This window comes from Tripterygium wilfordii, chromosome 3, assembly GCF_013401445.1.
Source record: "Tripterygium wilfordii isolate XIE 37 chromosome 3, ASM1340144v1, whole genome shotgun sequence".
NCBI lineage: Eukaryota > Viridiplantae > Streptophyta > Magnoliopsida > Celastrales > Celastraceae > Tripterygium > Tripterygium wilfordii.
Window position 1 is genome coordinate 2,742,019 of NC_052234.1, and position 19,945 is coordinate 2,761,963.

Consider the following 19,945-nt stretch of genomic DNA (forward strand, 5'->3'; position numbering starts at 1 on the left):
TTTACTTTTGTCCTTAAACTTTTTTTGCTCTTAACTTTGTCCTTCAACTATTTTTTGCTCTTAACTTTATCCTTCAACTATTGAAAGGTATCTATTTCTCCCTTCAAGTGAGAGAGTGGCTGAAAAAATTCAACGTGACATCTATTTGTCATATCGGAGTAATCCTAATCGGCAAACTTTGATAAATGTGAACGATATTATCCCTAAGCTATATTATAATATCTAGCATTTAAATAGTTTGGGGATTTTGAAGATTTAGGTATTTTGGAGATTTTATGAGATGACAGGTGTAAAATTTAAGTCAAGGGGGATAACAGGTATAAAAATTACGTCAACTAGGATGCCACGTATGATTTTTCGGATGTCGAAATCATTTGAGGGATGAACGGGGTACCTTTGAATAGTTGAGGGACGATTTTAAGAGCAAAAAATGTTTAGGGACAAAAATGAAATCAAGAGTATAGTTGAGGGATCAAATGTATATTTTTGTCTATGATAATTTGTAGTGAGAGAAGCGAAAGACTTTTAGAGAGAGTGAGAGAGAGATACCAAGTAGTTGAGAATGAGAGAGTTAATAAGGTTGAGACCTCACATATTTATAGTAGTCTGGGTCACGTGACTTGCACGTGTCAATCGTATGGATGGACATTGGGCTTTGATTGGGCCCAAAGACGTTTGAGAGAGCTTCCTAACCGTGGGTCTTGAGGATTTGCAGAATAAAAGTGCCTTTTGGTGGCCTGCTAGGCATTGCTCTCATGGGCTTCATTGTAGACCAAAGCTCTTGTGGGCTTCATTGTGGACTGGCCCAGGCTCTTGTGGGTCCCTTGGAGGCATGGCTAAAGACTCTTGTGGAGTCTCTCCAGAGCAACACTTTAGCCTCTCGTGGGTCTAGTTGTCAATTTAATTAGGCGTCAGGCCTATCGAGCTCAACTTAGACTCTCATGGGTCCAGTAATGTCGGTTGGATGTTGGACCGTGAACTGGCGACTTACACTCCATGAATCTAGTATTTGTCGATTGGGGCTCTCATGGGCTTCATAATGTCAATTTGCATATGGATTTTTTTTTTGGCTCATATAGATAGCATTCTGTATGTTATAATAAAAACATCGTTGATATAATGAATTTTTAGTGCTTGAATAATCTGAGCATCACATGGTTGAATCTTTGATGTTGTATTAGGAAGCAAGAAGAATAGTTCAACATTTCACAAGGCTTCAAAACTCTTTGGATGGATTGGGCAATTGTCAACTATTAGGAGAACATTTCTACAATTCTTTCTCTTGTCAAACTCTTGAAAAAGTAAACCATTCATCCATCTTCTCTTGTTTGTTCGATAATTAGTACGATTAGATTGTTCATAATCACATTTGGGTATGAGTTAATGTAATGAAAATATTCTCAATTAGATTAAAAATTTTACTTAGCCAACTATTAATAATTTACTTTGATTTAATTAATTTATTTATTTGAGGTGACAATTGAGTCTTCTTCTAAATTGTTATATATCTATACCTATATATAAAGCAAAGGCTCTCAACAAGTGGTATACCACTATATGCTTTTGATTTTCTTCTCAAATCTCAGAGAAAGTTTCTGATGGTTAGATAGTTTCTTATTCACCTTGACTCTTTAAGTTTTTTTGTGTTTGTTCATATTTCTTGAAATTGTACACGCTATCTCGCAAACTGGCATGTAACAAATTCTCTGCTTAGAAGCTATTAAGTCCTGCCAGGTTGGGGATCTTCCATGATTAGCACATGGAACCAATTTTTAGCTCCAACATACCACAAGATGACATAGTTGATCTAATATTCATATTTGCAACTTTGTTACAGGCACAAAATACCAGGGTAATGGATCAAATAGGGGTAAACTATCGGTTGATGATTTTCTTTATCTAATCCTCAAGGTACTTTTAATCGAAAGTTTTTTTGGTTGTCACAATACAGGATGTTTGACCAGATGAATTAGTGCTTACTTCTCTATTTGAGATGAATTATTTGCTTAAATTCCATCTATGAGATTACTGTCTGAGGTTTGTTACAGTTTATGGTCTTTGTGCCTTTTCTCTCTCAATGTTCATCTATTTCTGATTTGACATTTCCTATTTATGGGTTTTGACTCTTTTTTTTTGGGTCCTTTTCTATAATGTTCCAGAAGATTCATCAGGATGTGGAGGAGCTTCCATGCACTTGGAAACACTATTTTAGCCTACTCATACTCTATTATCCTAATTGAAATTCAGGTACAAAATCAATCTACCCAAATAGCCAATTAATGATGGGTCATTCATTACTTTCCATTTACACTATATTGTTCTCCTGCTTGATAAATTAATGGTGCAACATGAGCTTTATCTTGCTTTGTGGACTTATATTTGTGTTAACCAGTGACCTAATACTTCTCCTGTCTAGGTTTTGCAGCAGTGGAAAATGAAGGTTTGGTGATAGAAGAACTTTTACTATATGAAGTGGTATAGGCCCTGTTGATATAAATGGGGGTATCTTCTGGATGTAATTGACTTGGTGTCCAGTAGAAGATTTGTAATAGGTAAGCACCCCCTTGGCGCCCTTACTAATAAAGTTTACCATTCCGAAGGTGGGAAATATTTTCTGTTTATTGGCTTCATTAGTGTTAGTTAAATGGTTGTTCTCAACTCCATCTTTCTGTGGTGCCAGTAATTTATAACCACTATTGACAGCCAATTAATGATTGAACATAGCAAATGCAGTAGAAGATGAATTCTTTTATTATCTTATTTTTGTATTTGGGTTTTTGTCTTGATTGTTGCAATTTGATCTTTGCACCAATCTAGAATTTAACTCATGTTTTACTTGCAGAGACTAGAAACGGTTAAGATTGATGCACATAACGTTAATGGGGCAACATTTACGATGAATTTTTCGGACCTTCCTGCACGTGTATTTCAACATGAATATTTGACCATTTACAGGTACCTTTTCTCCAACATAAATGTGGTCTCTTTTTTTTTTGCTGCTTTGATGACAAGGGATCTAACTATTAGTTTGTTTATGGATGGATTTTATATAGCTTGAAAGTTGGATTCCTGGGAGCAAAGTTGGTTTCTTTTTGAAAAAAAAAAATTGTATTATGCCTTGGATTATTGGAGTGCCTGCAATAGGAAATTTACGAGGAATATGTTATATTAAGCTCTTATGAATTTGAATTTTAATATGGTTTTGTAAAATAAGGGTGCAAGGTCAATAATATTTTCACTGGTGTGTGGATGATTCCTACAACTTCATATGTTTGATTTTCCAACCTACTTTCATATGCATATCCTCTAGAAATAAGCCAATCATGGCGGGATGCTTTTTTTTCTCTGTGCAATCTTACTTAGTCCCTTGAAAATTAATGACTCGACCCTTTCTGCACTATTGGAGATGAATAAGTCTGTCCCTAATGTTAAGGTGGAAAAAACTGGTAAACTAAGAGATTTTCTGTAAGTGCTTCAGTAGCTGATGTTTTAGGATTTTTATTATAAATCATGCATATTTGTCTTGCTAATTTATCTCCCTGCCAAAATTTAATCTCTACCAAAAAAAAAATGTTATTCCATGGGCTTATATAATTGTAAAGCAATTTGAACTTGCCATGTTTGTTTATGTTGAAAGTCCATTGCTTTTGATTTTTTAATTTATTCTTAATTTCTGTGTCCTCAACACCATTTAAACCCAAGAGCTATTTATATTATGAGATCATTTCATTACAGGCTTTGGATTGTTCAAGATAGGCCTGAAGTTGTTGCTTAATTTCCGACCTTAGGATGCAATGTTTGCCGGGGGCTACCTGTCCAAGATATCTCTGTTTTAACATTTTGCTGAAGTTATGGGTTGAATTTAGTTCTCATTATCTCAGGTGGGACAGAGGTGCATGAGGTGTGGCAATCTTTTGGTTTTCGCTCTGTTCTTGAGAAAGTAGCAACACTGTAAGCAAGTTTGTGGGCTCTTACATTCTATATGTTACATTGTTACCATTTTTATTCACTCCATTGTTTGCCATTTGTAATTTCTTAAATGATTTTATATGAATGGTTGGTCACATGCACTTTCCTCCCGCTGGAATATTGATAATATTGGCCAATGATAAACTTTTTCTTGAATTGTTTTATGTAGCATGTTTTTAATGTTTGGAATCAAATTATACATGTTTTTGGATTAGAAAAAATAAGCTTACTGGCATTGAAGCAGGTGTTAGAACTGAGAAGTCCAACTTCAGAGATGCTAGGATGTATCAAAAATTATAATTTTGTTTTTTTTTTTTGTACATAAACGACTAATTATTTAATACAATACATTTCCAAGCTTTTTACAGTTTCATTTGAGACCTAAATTATATATTTTGTGGGCTTTCCAAGTGAAATTTCTTTGAAACCTAAAGGTCAACGAAAATGGCAATCAATACGTATGACTTAGATTTAGGCTTCATTTTGGATTCCAGTTTCATCTTCTAATTTCTTTTATTTATTATGGGGGAACTTTGTTGGGAGAGGCGATAGGGGTTTAACTCTTCAATATACAATGTTTTAGCTTGATTTTCGAGAATATTGGAGAACAATATGCCAGTAAAGGAGAGGATGTTAACCGACCTTTACTTCCAAAGCAAGCTACTTTTTACGAAGATTTGGTAATTTGGTTGAATTATTCTTATTATATTTTATCGTACCATATTTTATGTTGTACGATCTGAGAAATATAGCACTAAAATATATGTGACATGCTATTGTTGTTGTTGTTCAAGCATGTGTTTCTGTGGACAATATTTGTTTTTGCAAAGGAGTACTCAGATCTGACTTCTCCTAAGTTTCTTAATGTCAAAAGTGGCTGCTCATTGTTTTTGAATTCAAATACTGATGACTCTCCTACACTGCTTTAACTTCTATATATTTTCGTCTTAACACTTTTCGTATTTGTTAAATTCCCTATTATAGGTACATGGTTAAAGTAAGGTCTAATTTATATCATGCCGTGGTGCATGTTAATTTTTTTGTGACTGATTGATTTGGGATAGAATAATCTCTAATTTCATGGTTTTGAGTTGACATGATTTCTGATTCGTCTACAGTCATTTGTGGCAACTAATGTATCATTATCAGATTTGTGGGAAAACATTCCCTAAATGCCTTCTTATACCTAAATCAATATAATATTTGCATTATACACCGGCAATGAAATTACGTGCAATACTCATTCGTCAAAGCATCATGGAATTGATGGGAGAACCATGATACTCTGAATTGAGAATTGGGTGGTTGCAATTGAAGTATAAATGAAAAATACAAAAAAATGGATAATAAACAATTAAACATCATCATTTCTATATCAAATATCTGTCTGTCCTTTGAAAAGTCCGATTCTATAAGTTGACATACCATTCTATGTTTCCTTCATTCTATTCATTTGTGCACTTTATATGAAAGTAATATTTTGTAATGTTGAGCGAATGGGTTTGAAATGAAATTGTCATTCATAGGTTCTAAGCAATGGCTGCTCATTACAATCAAGTCGGTAATGACGATTAATATTACGTCATTTTCGTTGTCCAACAAAACTATAAATTGGTAGTAAACAAATGGTAAGAACCATTCCATTATATGGTTAAAGTTATAGTATGTTACTATAACTCAACGATAAAATGTCTCCTTAATGTTAAAGGAATCGTCACTTCAAACCTTATATTCAGTATTCATATACGACACACGTAGACATAGGTAGGCTCTTAATTATCATGTTATTCATGCTTTCATTAATTGTTTTTGTTTAAGGTAGAAAGTTGGCATTGGAATGGTTCAGAGAAATACATTCGAGGAAATATGGAGCTAAAATAAACATGTATAAAATGTAATATAGAGGTGGAGTTATATAAACCAAGGAAAAATGTGTCTTGACTAAAAGAAATGCATTAAAAAATTTAAATAACATGTTTTACAAATTAATTTATTATTCAAAACCATATGTATTTCAATAAAAAAAATAACAATGCAAATTCTTTCTAATTATGAAAATTAATAGATTACAAATAGATTTGGATTAGTATGATATCATTCCTCATAAATAACAAATCGACACTCAAATAGTTACTTTTTTCCATATCATAGCAAGTAAAACTTGAGCAAATAAATTGAAAAAATCTAACATGTAAAAATCTAACAAATAAAACTGGAAAAAAAAAGACCATCGCATTGCGCGGGATCCCTACTATGTATCTAAAGAGGAAGCTCTAAATAGGTGTTCTCTCTATTTGATACCTGGACTCTTCACATTTTGTTAGGAGTCCACGTGAACTCCTAAAATTTCTCTATTCCTTTTACAAGCCTTAAGAGACTTTGAAAGCAAATAATTCAAAACATCTAAGAAATTAATAACAAAATAAAAAGTAACAATTGTAACAATTACTATATTTACACAACAGTTATGAAATTTAAATAGTAATGAATGTTTGCTAAATAAAAATATATTTCATTTATTATATTTAATCAATGGTTATGGAATTTGATAAGACAACAATTAAATAATTTAATAATAATTTAAGCACATTTACCAATATTACATAGGTGAAATATATAATACATGACATATCATATAAAAAATATTTTTTTTCATCCAATCTAATGACATATTTAACTAATGATAATTTATATAATTATTGTGATATCTAAATATAAATATGCGTATTATAAAATTTTAAAAGGTATATATTTATAATCTCATTTTAAAAAAATAGATTAATAGTTTTGGTATAAACACTATTAACACTTAACTTTTATGTAAAATGGAATCAATATTGGCCTCCTTATCCAAGAGAGATATAATGAAGGGTCATAACTTTTGGTCAACTAAAAGGGAAAAAATGACAATGAAATGTGATTAAAAAAATAAAAAAACACAAAGAAAAAGGAACGAAGACAATAAAAGAATGTAGAAGCGCATTAACAGAAATGCTGACGATAACAAATCGCAAAAAAATCCTGGTGATTTACTATGTATTGAACAAGGAAGTCGACATTGTAATGGTTCAGAAAAAATACATTTAAGGAAATATGGAGCTAAAATCAAAATGTACGTAATATAGAGCTAAAATAAAAAATGTACAAGGTGCAACTTAGCACTAAAGTTGTATAAACTAAAAAAAAGTTGCTTAATCATTAAAATAAATGCATTTAAAATTCTAAATATCATGTGGTTTAAAAATTAATTTATTATCCAAAAACATATGTATTACAATAAAAAATACCACATCAATTTAGATTAGCAATGCAAATTTTTTTAATAAAATACAACATCTAAAAAATATCAATCAAACAAAAAAACATAAAGCCGCGCATCGCGCGGGATTCCGACTAGTTATTATAGATCATGAAGTGAAGAAATAAGGAAATTGAGATTAATTTCTTGAAAACCCTAGTGAGTTATGTGCATTTATTTGATCTATTGAATCTTTGGCTTCCATTAGCCATCCTCAATTCGGATTCGCTCCTTTTAAGACCCACCAAAAAAAGGGGTAATGCAAAATCGAATCGGTAATCTTCGGTGGCTTAAAATCATCCACATCCATACTTAAAAAACCGATCAGATAAGTTATGTTGACACTTGAAGAATACATTCTCTGCTTGTAATTGTATACTCAAAAAACCGATCAGATAAGTTATGTTGACACTTGAAGAATACATTCTCTGCTTGTTTAAGTTATGTTGACACTTGAAGAATACATTCTCTGCTTGTAATTGTAGACTCAAAAAACCGTTCAGATAAGTTATGTTGACACTTGAAGAATGCTTGTAATTGTAAACAGAATCTTTGTTATAAATTGGGCTCACACCTAAACACAACGATTTGTCCGTTTTGGATTTAGAAGGCCCTCACAGATTTGTCTCCCCTCAGTTAGGCTAGGTAAGCCCTACCCAATCAGCCTCCAAGCTTTACTTAAAAAACCGATTGTTGTAAGTTAAGGGAGTGGACCATCCTTATATGTTGAACTATTAGTCCAATATCTATCGATGTGGTAGTTTTTACAACCTTGAAGAGGAAAAAATTAGCATCATTTGCGATTTTTTTTTACGAATCATTTTATTAATTATAATTAACATGAGAGTTAACTCAAACCGGAACCTCGCCCAAACTTAAATTATAAAGAATATGCTAGTACTAACTCCTAACCTCTAGGCCAAAAATTCTAATTTTTTTTCATTCTTCATAGTTGTTTTCCATTTAATTTCTTGTAATTTACCATCGACCGGTGTTACAAAGTCCACATATAATCAAGAATTGCGAAAAATTACAGGAAAAAAAAAACGGAGAATCTGAATTGGCCATGATGAAACACTTTAAATACACTTTAAATAAGATTCTCAACCAATAAATCTTTTTGACAGTTTCTCACGCACCTTTCATGATTTGTATCCCGGGACCAGGAAGGAACCCCAGAATCGTGTTCCCGGGACACACCAGAACCTTCCCCATCAAAGACAATTGAAATGACAAAAGTAACCAACCACATGATACGTCTTTGGTACGTATTCTCACCGAAATAGCGTGTCCGGTTCAACAACAGATACGGACTTTGTCCTCCCCAAACTACGCTTTTTCATGTAATTTTCCTATTATACCCCTTTCTTCATCCTCAACTACACAAGAAGTTTCGCGGACAATGTCGTAAATTGATAATGTAAACAGAGTCTTTCTTCTACGAAGCGCGTCCAAAAAGAGCAAAAAAGTGATCTTTCGCAGTAGCTACACGCACACTTGTGATTTCCTTATAAATAAAGCTGCTGTCGCCCTTGACTCTTGTTTTCCCGGAGAATCTCCGTTCTCTAGGAAAGTTTCCATTTCTCCGGCCACCATGTACCTTACTGAGATCTCCAACTTTCCTTCTTCCTTCTCTCTATTCAAGAAGACCAAAGCCAAAACTGGGGCCGACGGCGGATTTGATTTCATTTCTCGATCCTTCGACGAATCTCTTCTCCGTCGCCTCAAGACTCTCGATCCGCCGGCTATCAGCTTGTCCTGGCTCTCCAAAGCCGTTGATTTCCTCTCCTTTGTACATTCGGAAGCGAAAACGCTTGTGTCACGCCTTGAAGTCGCTTCTTTCGACGAATCGTTGGCTCTGTATCTGGAAGATTCTGCCAAAGTTTTAGATCTATGCAATTTTATTTCGTCTGAGATCGAACGGATACGCCACCGTCGTCTCTCGATTGGTTTTGCGATTCACCTGTTGACCACATCCGAGTCCGGTCGTAATCTGGAGAAGCTGCGACGAGCCAGGGACTTGCTTTCCGGATCGGTGAACGGCGTTGGTTACCCGGAGGTTAAGAAGCGTAGATTTGGGATCGGGAGCGACGGCATCAAGGATTTGGTGAAGGAGTTGGCTCTGCGGCTTGAGCGTCCGCCACGTGGAAAGATCTCTAGCGCTAATAGGCTTGTCCGTCGCACGATCTATGCAGTCGGATTAGTTACTGTTTTTGTTGCCGGAGCTGTCGTTGCGGCGCTGCACAGATCAACTGAACTTATCTCCGTCCGCGCACCGTCCGATTTTAGTTGGGCTGATTCCGTCAACGGTCTCGAGGCAGCGATTTCCACGGAGTTGAGCCGGCGGTTCGCTGATAAGAACGAAAAGAAAGCGCATTTTAGCGAGCTTGATGACGTGGAGAGGCAATTAAAAGAGTTATCTGACGTCATTGACGACGTTACTGGAGGAGAAAGCGTGGAAAATAAGAACAAAGAAGAGAGCTTTGACGGGGTCGTTAAAAAATTGGAAAGGGTGACGGAGGTATTAATAGAAGGATTAGACGGTCTAAGTAACGGCGTCAATGGGTTGTTCAATACGGTTTTGAGTCATAGAAACGGCATGTTGGGGAAATGGAGAGTGGACATTGAGAAGAAATGATGCTGAATGCCTAAAAGTGATGACCTTGCCTTGTAATTGTTTCACACTGATAAAAGAGAATCAATTGATCACTAACTTAAGTGTGACATGATGTACTTGTATGAACTATGAAGCAGATCCAATACAAAGCAAGTTCCTTCTTCAAAAAATTTAGTGAATGCATAATCTGAGGCATGTTAGTCTTTACATATTTCATAATGTTCTTAACAAGTATAATTGCTTTGTCTTTTTGATTGATTTAGTTTTTTTGGTTGATTTAGGTTTTTTTTATTGATTTAAGGTAAGTATGTACAATAAGACCCCCCATGGGGCTTACCTATATCCAAAGCAGATCCAGCCTCCTGAGCGTATGTATGAGGAAATCAAGACCTTACCTAGGATGGAGTTCGGGGTTCCATCATCGTGACTTTATATATAAGACCCCTTACCAACATCATCAAGTCTCCACAATTTATAAGGAGTACTCCAACAAAATGGACATCTTGTACAGGATAATAGACCGTTTCAAACATGGGATCCATAAACAAGGGGGGGAGCTGCAACAGACGTGGTCCTTAAGCTCTATACTCATGTGTTCATGTGGCGGAAGTACTTTAGAGTTTAGAGGCAAGCAACTTAAAGAGCATTAATGGCACTTTTTGGTATGCCAATTCACATGAGGATTTGGCATAAATAAATGTAGTGATGTGTAGCCTAACCAAATCACTTTCTTATACGAGTTCTTATTGTGAAAGGGTAAATGAAGGCAACTAACCTCTCAGTCCTATCTGGGCCTTGAGGTTTAGACACTTCTCACTCGCAATTCATGAGTATAATTCAAGTAGCAATTCAAGCTTTGAAAAGTTTTTTTCAATCCAAGAACTTTTTTCACCAAGGGGATGGGGCTCTTCCCCAAGACCAAGAGGATTACTTCTTTTGTCTTCACTTCCGTACCCCCAAACTTAGTTGATAAAGATAAGTTAATTAGGTTGCTGCCCTATTAAAAAAAAGTTGGGTAGATTGTCCAGACTAATTTCTAGTAAGGAAGTTCTTTATAGAAGATGAGGAGCATTTAAGACACTTATGTTTCGTACAACTAAATCCAGAGACAGGGTGGATGTCTAGCTTTTCTTTTGACATTTCCAACGTTAGCTTTCTGTTCTCAATTCAAAAAACATACGTTTCACTTCCCTAATATCTGAAAAAAGTCCAGGGGAGACGAAAATATCTGGATTGACAACACTGGTCACAGCAGTTACGTGCCCTCATCATACAGCAAAACAGGGGCCTATTGTCCTCAAAATTCATTTCCTTCTTACTTTACAACAACAACTCTAGGGCTCAATCACCTACAACTACAATATAACAGATTAAACAGCTTTGTTACTTGAAACTCATATGATATTCCTTGTCGTAGCTAACAAGACAAGGTCCTAGTGGTACATCTCTGCTTATGCTCTGTGGATTTGATAACTGTTAAAGAGAAATCGGAATTTATGAGTTGCTATTCTGAAGTGTTTGTGTCGAACATCTGTGTTCAGTCGTCTGAGAGTTTGATATCTTGCTAAGGGAACGATATTGCAAACGAACATTCTCACCACTGCCCACAATCTTAAGTAAATACCTGCAAGAAAGAAAGGGTATATTGGCTCATATTCTGCATAAAACTAAAGGCCTAATTCTTTTCTCCTCCTTATGTACCTTCTTGTTATCGTTATTAATTTATATTATTTGCAAAAGAAAGAAGAATGTGAGATTAAAGGGCACAAGGGCAGTGTTGCCCATTTACAATAGAGGAAGATGGTCAAATAACAAGGTTCATAAAACTCATGACTTTCCCATCTATATTGCTTTTAACCAATTGAAATAGGCAGGCAAGCAATCTTCGTACACAAGGCTCTCACAATGGAGGCAGCTCAGGGAATGGCAGATGTATGCAATCTAAACGTATGATCCCTAGATTGCAGCGAAGCAAACTCTGCCATTAGGTCAAGGTTTGCCCTTGAGGTTAGGCACTCATTTAATGAAATCCAAACCTTATCATAGAAATGTTATCAAAAGGTATGCTGTTTTATAGATGACATGAAAGAAAGTAGATCTGCCAACTTACCAGCCATTGAGGCATTGGGATGTGATGATTGCTTCCTTACCAACAAATTTTTCTGGCGTCCTCCTATTTCCCTGAGCAGTTCAGTTACATCAGATACTCATAACTAATCAAGTTGTAGCAGTAATAAACAATCAAAACTATTAGAGGAAAAGAAACTTAGAAAATTCTCACCTTAATTAACACCTTCTCATTTACAGAAAAAGGATACTGCACCCCTCTCTGCAACCCATCATCAGGAGCATGATCCCCATTTTCCTGAAGACACAAAAGCAGCCAAGGGATGAATGTTGCTGCAACCGTGTATTTACTTGAAACAATGTAGAAGTTGTAATTTGAATCCAACAATTGGTTCTATATAATAGAATGTTCTGAAATAAAATATTTTTTGTGAAGTTTCTGCTAAATTCTCGTCTTCTCATACTTTGGGCCAATAATTAACTTAGTCGATTAGCACAGTAAGTTAAAACGATATACAGCAACTGCATTGGCATTAGGAACTATGTATCAAAAAAAAAAAACAGATTTTACAACATGGATGTTATAAAAGATTGTATTAACTCTACAATAAACTTGAGGAAAGCCTTTTTCAAGGTGGATTTTTATCTTTAGCAGCATTAAGCAGAAATTTTTTGAAGAAGAAAAGCTATTGAGCATCTGAAAACAAAGACAAACGTCTACATTTCAGATGAAGCAGTCCTCATTTAGGATTTTCATACAAATTTGAATAAATGGTTTGCAGTCTCTAATTGATTTATAGCTAAATTTGTTACATCTACAATTTCTTTTATCATTTGAAGGTTGCCACACATGCTACCTCATTTTACTTCCTCAGCAAGTCTTATCATACAGCTTTGATAGTATTATCTCTTGAGACAGTTGTGCAACAGAAAAATATTGAAAGAACAAATAAGGAAAATAGAATCCCCTACCCCGCTCGTTCTTCTAATCGAATCTGTTTGGTCGCCCATTTCTTTGCGACGCTTACGAAGAGTAGCATTGTGGAATAGCCTTCGATCGTCTTCATGCTTTACAGCTGCAGCTGCTGCTCTAAGAGCTGCAAGCAAAAGTTGTTTGTAAGAGCTTAAGTCTCAGAAAATAAATGGATTGATATCATAAGGATAGAAAAAGTTAATTACGATAGTCAGAGAGAGTGAAAATTTCATGAATACAAGTAGATTAAAAAGTGAAGAAGAATGTACCAAGATTAGGGATCAATAACCCAGTCTGAATTTCTGCACTGCAAAGGGTACACCTAGACTGTGATGCAAACAACAATTATATATTGTTCAATTTGTTGTCAAAAAAACATAGCACGTAAATTGTAAGAGAATATTTAACATTTCTGTAATGTCAATCTTCATTATCATTTTATCATTTAGTAAATATCATAACTCAATTGGGATATGTAGGGGAGGTGGGAGTGTGGGCATGGGAAAGCGGCAGCATTCACTTCTTTATTAGTTATACTTGAAAACCAGATGTCTGCGACTAGCTCTAGCTAAGTCAAAGCTAAGTAATCTCTCAAATTTAAATATAAATTGGCTCAGGCAGCAACAACAATGAAGCTCCCGCAGATAGGGAATGCCAGCCAGGCCCTATGCCCGTGGCCGGAAGGAAAGTTTTTAAAAAGTGCAGGATGAAGTAGGGAGATATCCAGCCTAAGCTTAAGTCTTCTATAAAAATAACAATCTTGCTTTTCTACTAACAAGAAGTAGGCCTACCCCAAGGGAATTAATAATGTATTAGGAGATATTGGTACTAGAAGCATGTGCACACTTTTTGATATTTGACAAGTAGAACCAGTCAAAGCTGGGTGTACAAGTGATTTTCATAGTAACTGTGAAAGAATTCATGTGGGTCTACTAGGAAAATATAGGCCCACTCATTCAGGACATTCTACCAATGTCAAAATGCTTTTGATAGGCGGCATAGGCATTGCGTTGCCAAGTCCATATAATTATAAAGATCAAAATCCCCTTTGATCATCGTGTCAAGGGTTTAAGCCAAAAAAATTTGTCTGTCATATGAGGGTAATGCTACGTACATGTTTGCTCTCCGCAGACCAGCAGTGGCAAGAGTTGTGCACTAAGTTGCTTTTTTTACCGTAAAAAAGTTTATTTCCTTCGATTTTGACTTTCATGAGGTAAAATATACATTTTCACAAGAAAATATATTCATCTCTCTGAAACAAATCCATAATATAGAAATTTGACAGCAGACCAATCTGGAAACAAAAGAGTCAATTCTAACATAAATAGAAACTTAGAATCATGGTCCAAACTCCAAAGTTGCAATGGCTACTATTTGGGTGCTTAAGGATAATTTTCAAGTTAGATTCCACCTTTATCTTTCTTTAGACAAAATAGCTGCTGGATTGGTATAAATTTTTGTTAATGTATACGTTGGTTATGGTTCAATGACACTTATGTTAGGCATATTGATTTTTCCAAGTATCATATGCAGTAAAGAGAAAAGACTCAAAGAGAGACCGGTAAAAACACGGAATGATCAGAAAACACATGCACTCAATAAGATTAGTTGAGCGCGTAGTTTGTAAGGGAACAAATGGTGAAGGAAACTTCACTGAAGGGATTCTCAGCAATTTCTTACATGGGCTCATATAGCCAACCCAAATAGTTTGGGATGATCTCTTTATAGTTTTGGTTTAAACTGACTAACTTAACAAATTAAGTTGAAAAACAAACAGTGAACTTCGATATGTATTGTCCTCCACCTTGCACCATCAACATTAACCAATTTCACCTTCTCTTGACTAAGTTTTCGATTTTTTTTCCCAACTTTATTCCATGCATCACATTTGTCATCTACGTAATTAGAAATGTCTATAGGCGGAATGGTATCTCATAGTTTGTAGGAACTGCACGAAATGCCAAGATGTCATTCCAGTAATATATTGAATACTGGTTTACATCCAACAATCTGCACAAACAACACTCCCAACTCCAAGAAGGGGAGGCGGGGCCCCAGGGGGGGGTGGGTTTGTGTCATTGGACATGCAATTTCATCCAAGCCCCTAATATAACACTTAGTGATGTGGGAAATGAAATTGTTTCTGCCTTACCGTATCAATGACTCTTCTTAGCATGAGACCACCAAATGAATGTCCACATGAAACGACCATTGCATCTTCAAGGAATGTACCACTGAAACATTGACAAATCACCCAAAGATATATCTATTCAGAATTAAATATAAACCCGGGAATTATGATGTTGAATTGTGTTTTTTTTTGTAAAAGGAACAAGTCAAACCAATCCACGGGCTACAGATACCATTTTTAAAGGAAGACAAAACTAAAGTAACAAAAATAGTCAACAGAAAAGACAGACGATTACATTTGCATCTTGAAGTTCCAAAAGAAAGTTCACGTTAGGTTTTCAAAATTGGATGATGCATCTTCTAATCTTTCCTACAAACTTTTTAGTCTGCATGGCCCAAAACTATGCTTCAGCTCCACCACTGAATGCACTCAGCCACTGAGAGCGATATATAAATCTTAAGATAGAATTTAAAGTATCTGGAACTACGAGTTGCTATTCTTCGAGGCTTGCAACTAGGAATAATCTCAAATCGGTACAGAAAGGCAATATCTGTATGGCTTCTAAATTTCACTCCATATCAGCAAAGGGTTAACTAGGATATTTTCAAAAAAAAAAAAAAAAAAAAAAAAACACTACCATAAACAATGTGAATGTTTTCCCTTTTTTTCAAGGATGAATTTTTTTTTTACAAACAGTAGGGCACGGGAGGGTGCTACATGACCACTGCAATCTATAAGGCCAATGAACAATGACATTCCACAACAACTCTCATCAATATCAAGTTGGTCACCATGCCAATGCCAAAGATTCATTAACCGACTATACCTTGACTTCCACAATTAAGATCTTTTTCATCAGATAACCGCTTATTGCTATTTTTACATTTTTTGAGAAGGGCATATTGTATTTTGTATATAATTTAAGAAGGCAACAGAATGAAACCTTGTTTTCCTCTTACTTGCAAACTGAAAAAAGAGAAACTGAAGAAGCCGACATACACACACACTTCTCAACTAATGTTTCCATGTCCACATTCCAATTATAAATTTGTAAGCAGAAAGGGATCTGGAAAAAACTTAAGAATGATAGCAAAATAACATTATCAAAAGATGGTACAGGTAATATATGCATCTATTTCATTTTCTATTATATTAAATTCTTTGCATTTTTTGCAGCCAGAATAAAGGTTTTGAGAGGAATATATCTCAATGAAATAAGTGCATCAAATATGGAGACGTATTAAAATTACTATCTTTACTGATTAGCATCACCCTTCAAAACAAGGCTAGACAATGTAACTGAAACAGTACAAAACATCAGTCTGGCTTCATAAATGGCAAAAGCAATACAAATTGCAAACTCATAATAACTTACGATAAGGGATCTGAGAGAACACTTCTTAATGAAGGTTCCTTATTCAAACTGTCTCGAGAGACCTGCACAAGCAACCCACAATACAATCACAGAAATTTAGTCAAAATAAGTGAGAGTGCAACCTAGAATTTAGCAACAAGATGATTGTCACAATCAACATTGAGAAACTTCTGGAAGAAAAACACTACACTCCTTAAGATCTCCATATGATTTAACTATAACACATTCACTACTTCTGCAACTAATCATAATTTTCTCTTAACGAGCATAAAATGCATCAAACAATGAATGTTCATAAACAAAACCTTGACAAATCATAGTTCAACGATTAACAGCATATTTTAATATACTGTTGCTTAATGGTTCACCTTCCTTCAAATATCCAATGAAGAAAAGAGAAGAACTCAAAACCATACATTTTTTTGAAGGAATATTTTTATTATTTGAGAAGAAAAGCATATTTTACTGAACAAAATAAAGTCGTTTTTAAAATTAAAATTTTCTTTTTTAGCAGTAATCTGATGTTAAAACCTTGATAAAAGCCAGAATAGATCCAGTTCAAAGCTAAAAAAGCAAAAGAAACCAAAAAAAAAGAAAGAAAGAAAAAGCAGATAGAGCTTTTTATCGCGCTTCTTTATTTAGTTTTACCCTTCTACTGTAATTTCAGTGCGTGAGTTTCTCAAAAACATGACTTACATAAGTATTATCACATCGATTGTAGGTTATATCCTCCTCAGCAGAAAGGTCATCCATAAACTGGCTAACAGATATAGGTACATAGCTCTGAGGAATGATATGACCAGCGGCAGCAATTGGGGAACAATCTAAGATAGCATTGCCCTGTGGCATAAGCTTGAATGCAAGTGACGTCCTGCAATAACAAAGTTCAGCAGATAATTTGAAATGAAATCTATTTGATACAGCCAAAAAAATTCATCTCTAATCTCATGCTTAACTCAAATTAGAAGTACCTCCCACAGCTATTGGTGCCTGAAGAGCAATCGGGAGCAGCTCTACATGAAGCAGCGGGACGAAGGCCAGCAGTAGCATGGCTAAGTGCCTTGCCTGTAATGAGTAATAGATCTCCTGGTGCACACCCACTATCTGCTAGGTACCAGCGACCATTGGGATCACAAACCTAAAATCATTTATAAATATATAAAGTTCGAAAATGCTTTTAGGACAAAGTTGAAGAACACCATATGGATAATGTCAATTATGCCCAAGATCCAACTTTAAAAAGAAAAGAAAGCATTATGAAGACAAGCACATCACAATACTTCAACTAATTACTCCAACGGTAAACGTTTTATTGATGAGACATAAAGTTTATATAACAACACCTGCAGACCAGGACTGTCTGAAGATATCAACGTCAACAAGCCCTTTTCGACTTCACCATTAACTGATGCCTTCCCTCCCCCAATGGCCCCTTTTCCACTTTGCAATGACACAACAGAGCAGGCAGCAACAAGTATTGACGAGGAAACCTCATTAGCAGGCAAAGGGGTGTCGTCAAGCATATGGTTAAAAACACTGCATAATTATATCTTATGAGTGCGATATATTCTGGAAATAAGAAAAACAAAAGCAGAGAAATTTGTATCAAAAGTTCACCACGACCATTCTTACTCGCTCCGTAGACGAAGATGCCTAGCTATTGCACACAGAGCAGCCCTAGCTGCCTTTCCCATGCACCTAAAAATTTCAGCCATGCATGGGGGAGATGAGTCCCAATCTTCCAAAGACCTTCATCAGACAAGCTTAGGATATCAAAATTCCATCTAAATTAACAAAGAAGAAGAATGATGGCCAGAGTCCAAGCATGAAAAGAACAAGAGAATCATCATTTTATTCAATGAAATAAGAAATTACAAGATGGATTGAAAAATCACTACAAGATAATGGTCAATGATAACAATTAGTTAATACATCATATAGATTATAGGGGCACTTGTATGAATGCAGTTCATGCGCCCAGGAGCATGAATCCGTGCATTCAGGCTAGGGAAGATTTTTCAGGCAGGCATTTATTAAATGAAAACTCAAAATTTCAAATTTATAAGATGCTGGTTCTAGTACTACTGATTTACACAAAAAATGTGCTACCTTCGCAGCAGCCAGTACTCTAGTTCTATAAACAAACAAAAACCAAATTTCTGGAGTCAAAAGAATCGGAAACCTACTACAATCGAAATATAGAATAATCTTTTATTATGCAAAGTTTCCATACCTGCCTGCCCTATACATGTAAACCCCCCGACTTCCCTTTCCAACTCCTTGAGCTCTACTCCTGAAATACAGTCGAGCAGCCTCGAGACCGCACCTCATCAGCGCAGCATCCTCAGTTCCCATCTCGATCACCGCCGCATTGTGCCTCATCAGCGACCCTGAAAGAGCTTCCACGACCTTCAGATAGGCCCCGCCAGGAGCCCCATCGTGGGGAATTATATCAGATAGGCGCACCCTGGCCAACGGGCAGGCCATCGTCAGCGCTGGCTCGGCCGCGATCGGCGGCACCGGCCCAATTGCATGATCAGTCGGACGGTGAGCGGACAGTGGGGCAAGGGATAGAGGGGACGGGAGCTGAGATTGGGTGGGAGTAGGTGATCTAAGAGAGGGAGTAGTGGTGGCGGAGGTGATGGTGGTGGAGGGGGAAGGGTTGGGGTGTGACGCCAGTGCAGAGGTGGTCTGCTGCGGCTGCATCATAATCAAAACCATTTATCATTTCTAATATGCTTTGTTAGGGTTTAAGGAATTTCATTTGAAAATCATTGATTCGATCGACGTTGGTTCTTGTTTGCTTGAGGGGAGAAGTTTCAGGGTGCTGGTGCTGGTGCTGGAGCTGGAGTCACTAAGAAACAGCAGCAGGAGTGGGAGCAAAACTGCTGCATCATTGCCGTTTCAAAGTTGAAGATTAGGTACATACAGTGATCTTGTGCTGTTCGTACAACCTATGATCATCACCGTTCGATTTCAAGACATTGAGTGGGACACACGTTGAAAAGATTCAGGCCCGACACAGGCCACAATGGTTCAGCACTTAAATTTGTCCAGAGAGTGCTATTAAACCCGGTCTGTGCATCGATCCGCGCGATGATCAATTTTGAAGGTTTAATGGATTAGTTGAAAAGCTGAAAGTTAAATTGCATATTTTAAAAATATTTTAATTTACTTATAAATAATAATAACACTATAATATTATAATAAATATTGCTTATATGGTAGATGACATTAGGGTCTGGCATGGGCCAGGTCGGTTGGATTATCGATCGATAATCCAACCGACCCGACCAACTGACTTTACAAGATTTGAAAATCCATTATTAGCCCGCCTTTTGAGATTTGGATATTGGTTGGCAACTGATCAATGGGTTGGTTGATAGTAACAACTGACAATCGACAATCGACTTGGAAAATACATAGAATAGTTAAACTTCTCAATCAAATTGAAGAACTTGGAAAGAAATATCTCGAATATTGATGTTCACAATCATAAAATAGTCTGTATCAAA

The 19,945-nt window shown here is 35.9% G+C and overlaps 2 protein-coding genes and 1 long non-coding RNA gene across 10 annotated transcripts; 2 read left to right on the forward strand and 1 right to left on the reverse strand.

Moving 5' to 3' along the window:
- The first annotated feature begins 1,570 nt into the window (after window positions 1-1,570).
- Window positions 1,571-4,870, forward strand: LOC119985481. Of its 8 annotated transcripts, none has more exons than XR_005465105.1 (5): window positions 1,571-2,247; window positions 2,417-2,552; window positions 2,843-2,955; window positions 3,736-3,951; window positions 4,553-4,870. It is a non-coding gene; the product is annotated as an uncharacterized LOC119985481 (long non-coding RNA). The 8 variants fall into 8 exon arrangements; XR_005465106.1 differs by lacking the exon at window positions 4,553-4,870 and having other exon boundaries at window positions 1,577-1,911; window positions 2,160-2,247; window positions 3,882-4,078; XR_005465102.1 differs by having other exon boundaries at window positions 1,578-2,247; window positions 3,882-3,951.
- Window positions 4,871-8,861: 3,991 nt separating this feature from the next.
- Window positions 8,862-9,905, forward strand: LOC119995504 (UPF0496 protein 4-like). The gene has a single exon (XM_038842024.1). It carries the CDS (start codon window positions 8,862-8,864, stop codon window positions 9,903-9,905), a length of 1,044 nt encoding a protein of 347 aa, XP_038697952.1.
- Window positions 9,906-11,099: 1,194 nt separating this feature from the next.
- LOC119985458 lies at window positions 11,100-19,406 on the reverse strand. The gene is made up of 12 exons (XM_038829760.1): window positions 18,664-19,406; window positions 18,063-18,179; window positions 17,774-17,966; window positions 17,402-17,568; window positions 17,127-17,301; window positions 16,431-16,492; window positions 15,077-15,158; window positions 13,194-13,251; window positions 12,924-13,048; window positions 12,166-12,249; window positions 11,995-12,065; window positions 11,100-11,508 (listed from the first exon to the last, which is right to left on the reverse strand). Exons 1-12 carry the CDS (start codon window positions 19,149-19,151, stop codon window positions 11,379-11,381), a joined length of 1,752 nt encoding a protein of 583 aa, XP_038685688.1. The 5' UTR covers window positions 19,152-19,406; the 3' UTR covers window positions 11,100-11,378.
- Window positions 19,407-19,945: the final 539 nt, after the last annotated feature.

Excerpts from the sequence above, each read along its gene's own strand:
- LOC119985458 (XM_038829760.1), bottom strand. The coding sequence starts at position 19,151 with ATGGTTTTGATTATGATGCAGCCGCAGCAGACCACCTCTGCACTGGCG. Across the intron at positions 17,967-18,062 it reads CATCTTCGTCTACGGAGCGA|TGTTTTTAACCATATGCTTG; the intron begins GTAAGAATGGTC and ends ATAATTATGCAG. Across the intron at positions 12,066-12,165 it reads ATGAGAAGGTGTTAATTAAG|GGAAATAGGAGGACGCCAGA; the intron begins GTGAGAATTTTC and ends TGAACTGCTCAG.
- LOC119995504 (XM_038842024.1), top strand. The coding sequence starts at position 8,862 with ATGTACCTTACTGAGATCTCCAACTTTCCTTCTTCCTTCTCTCTATTC.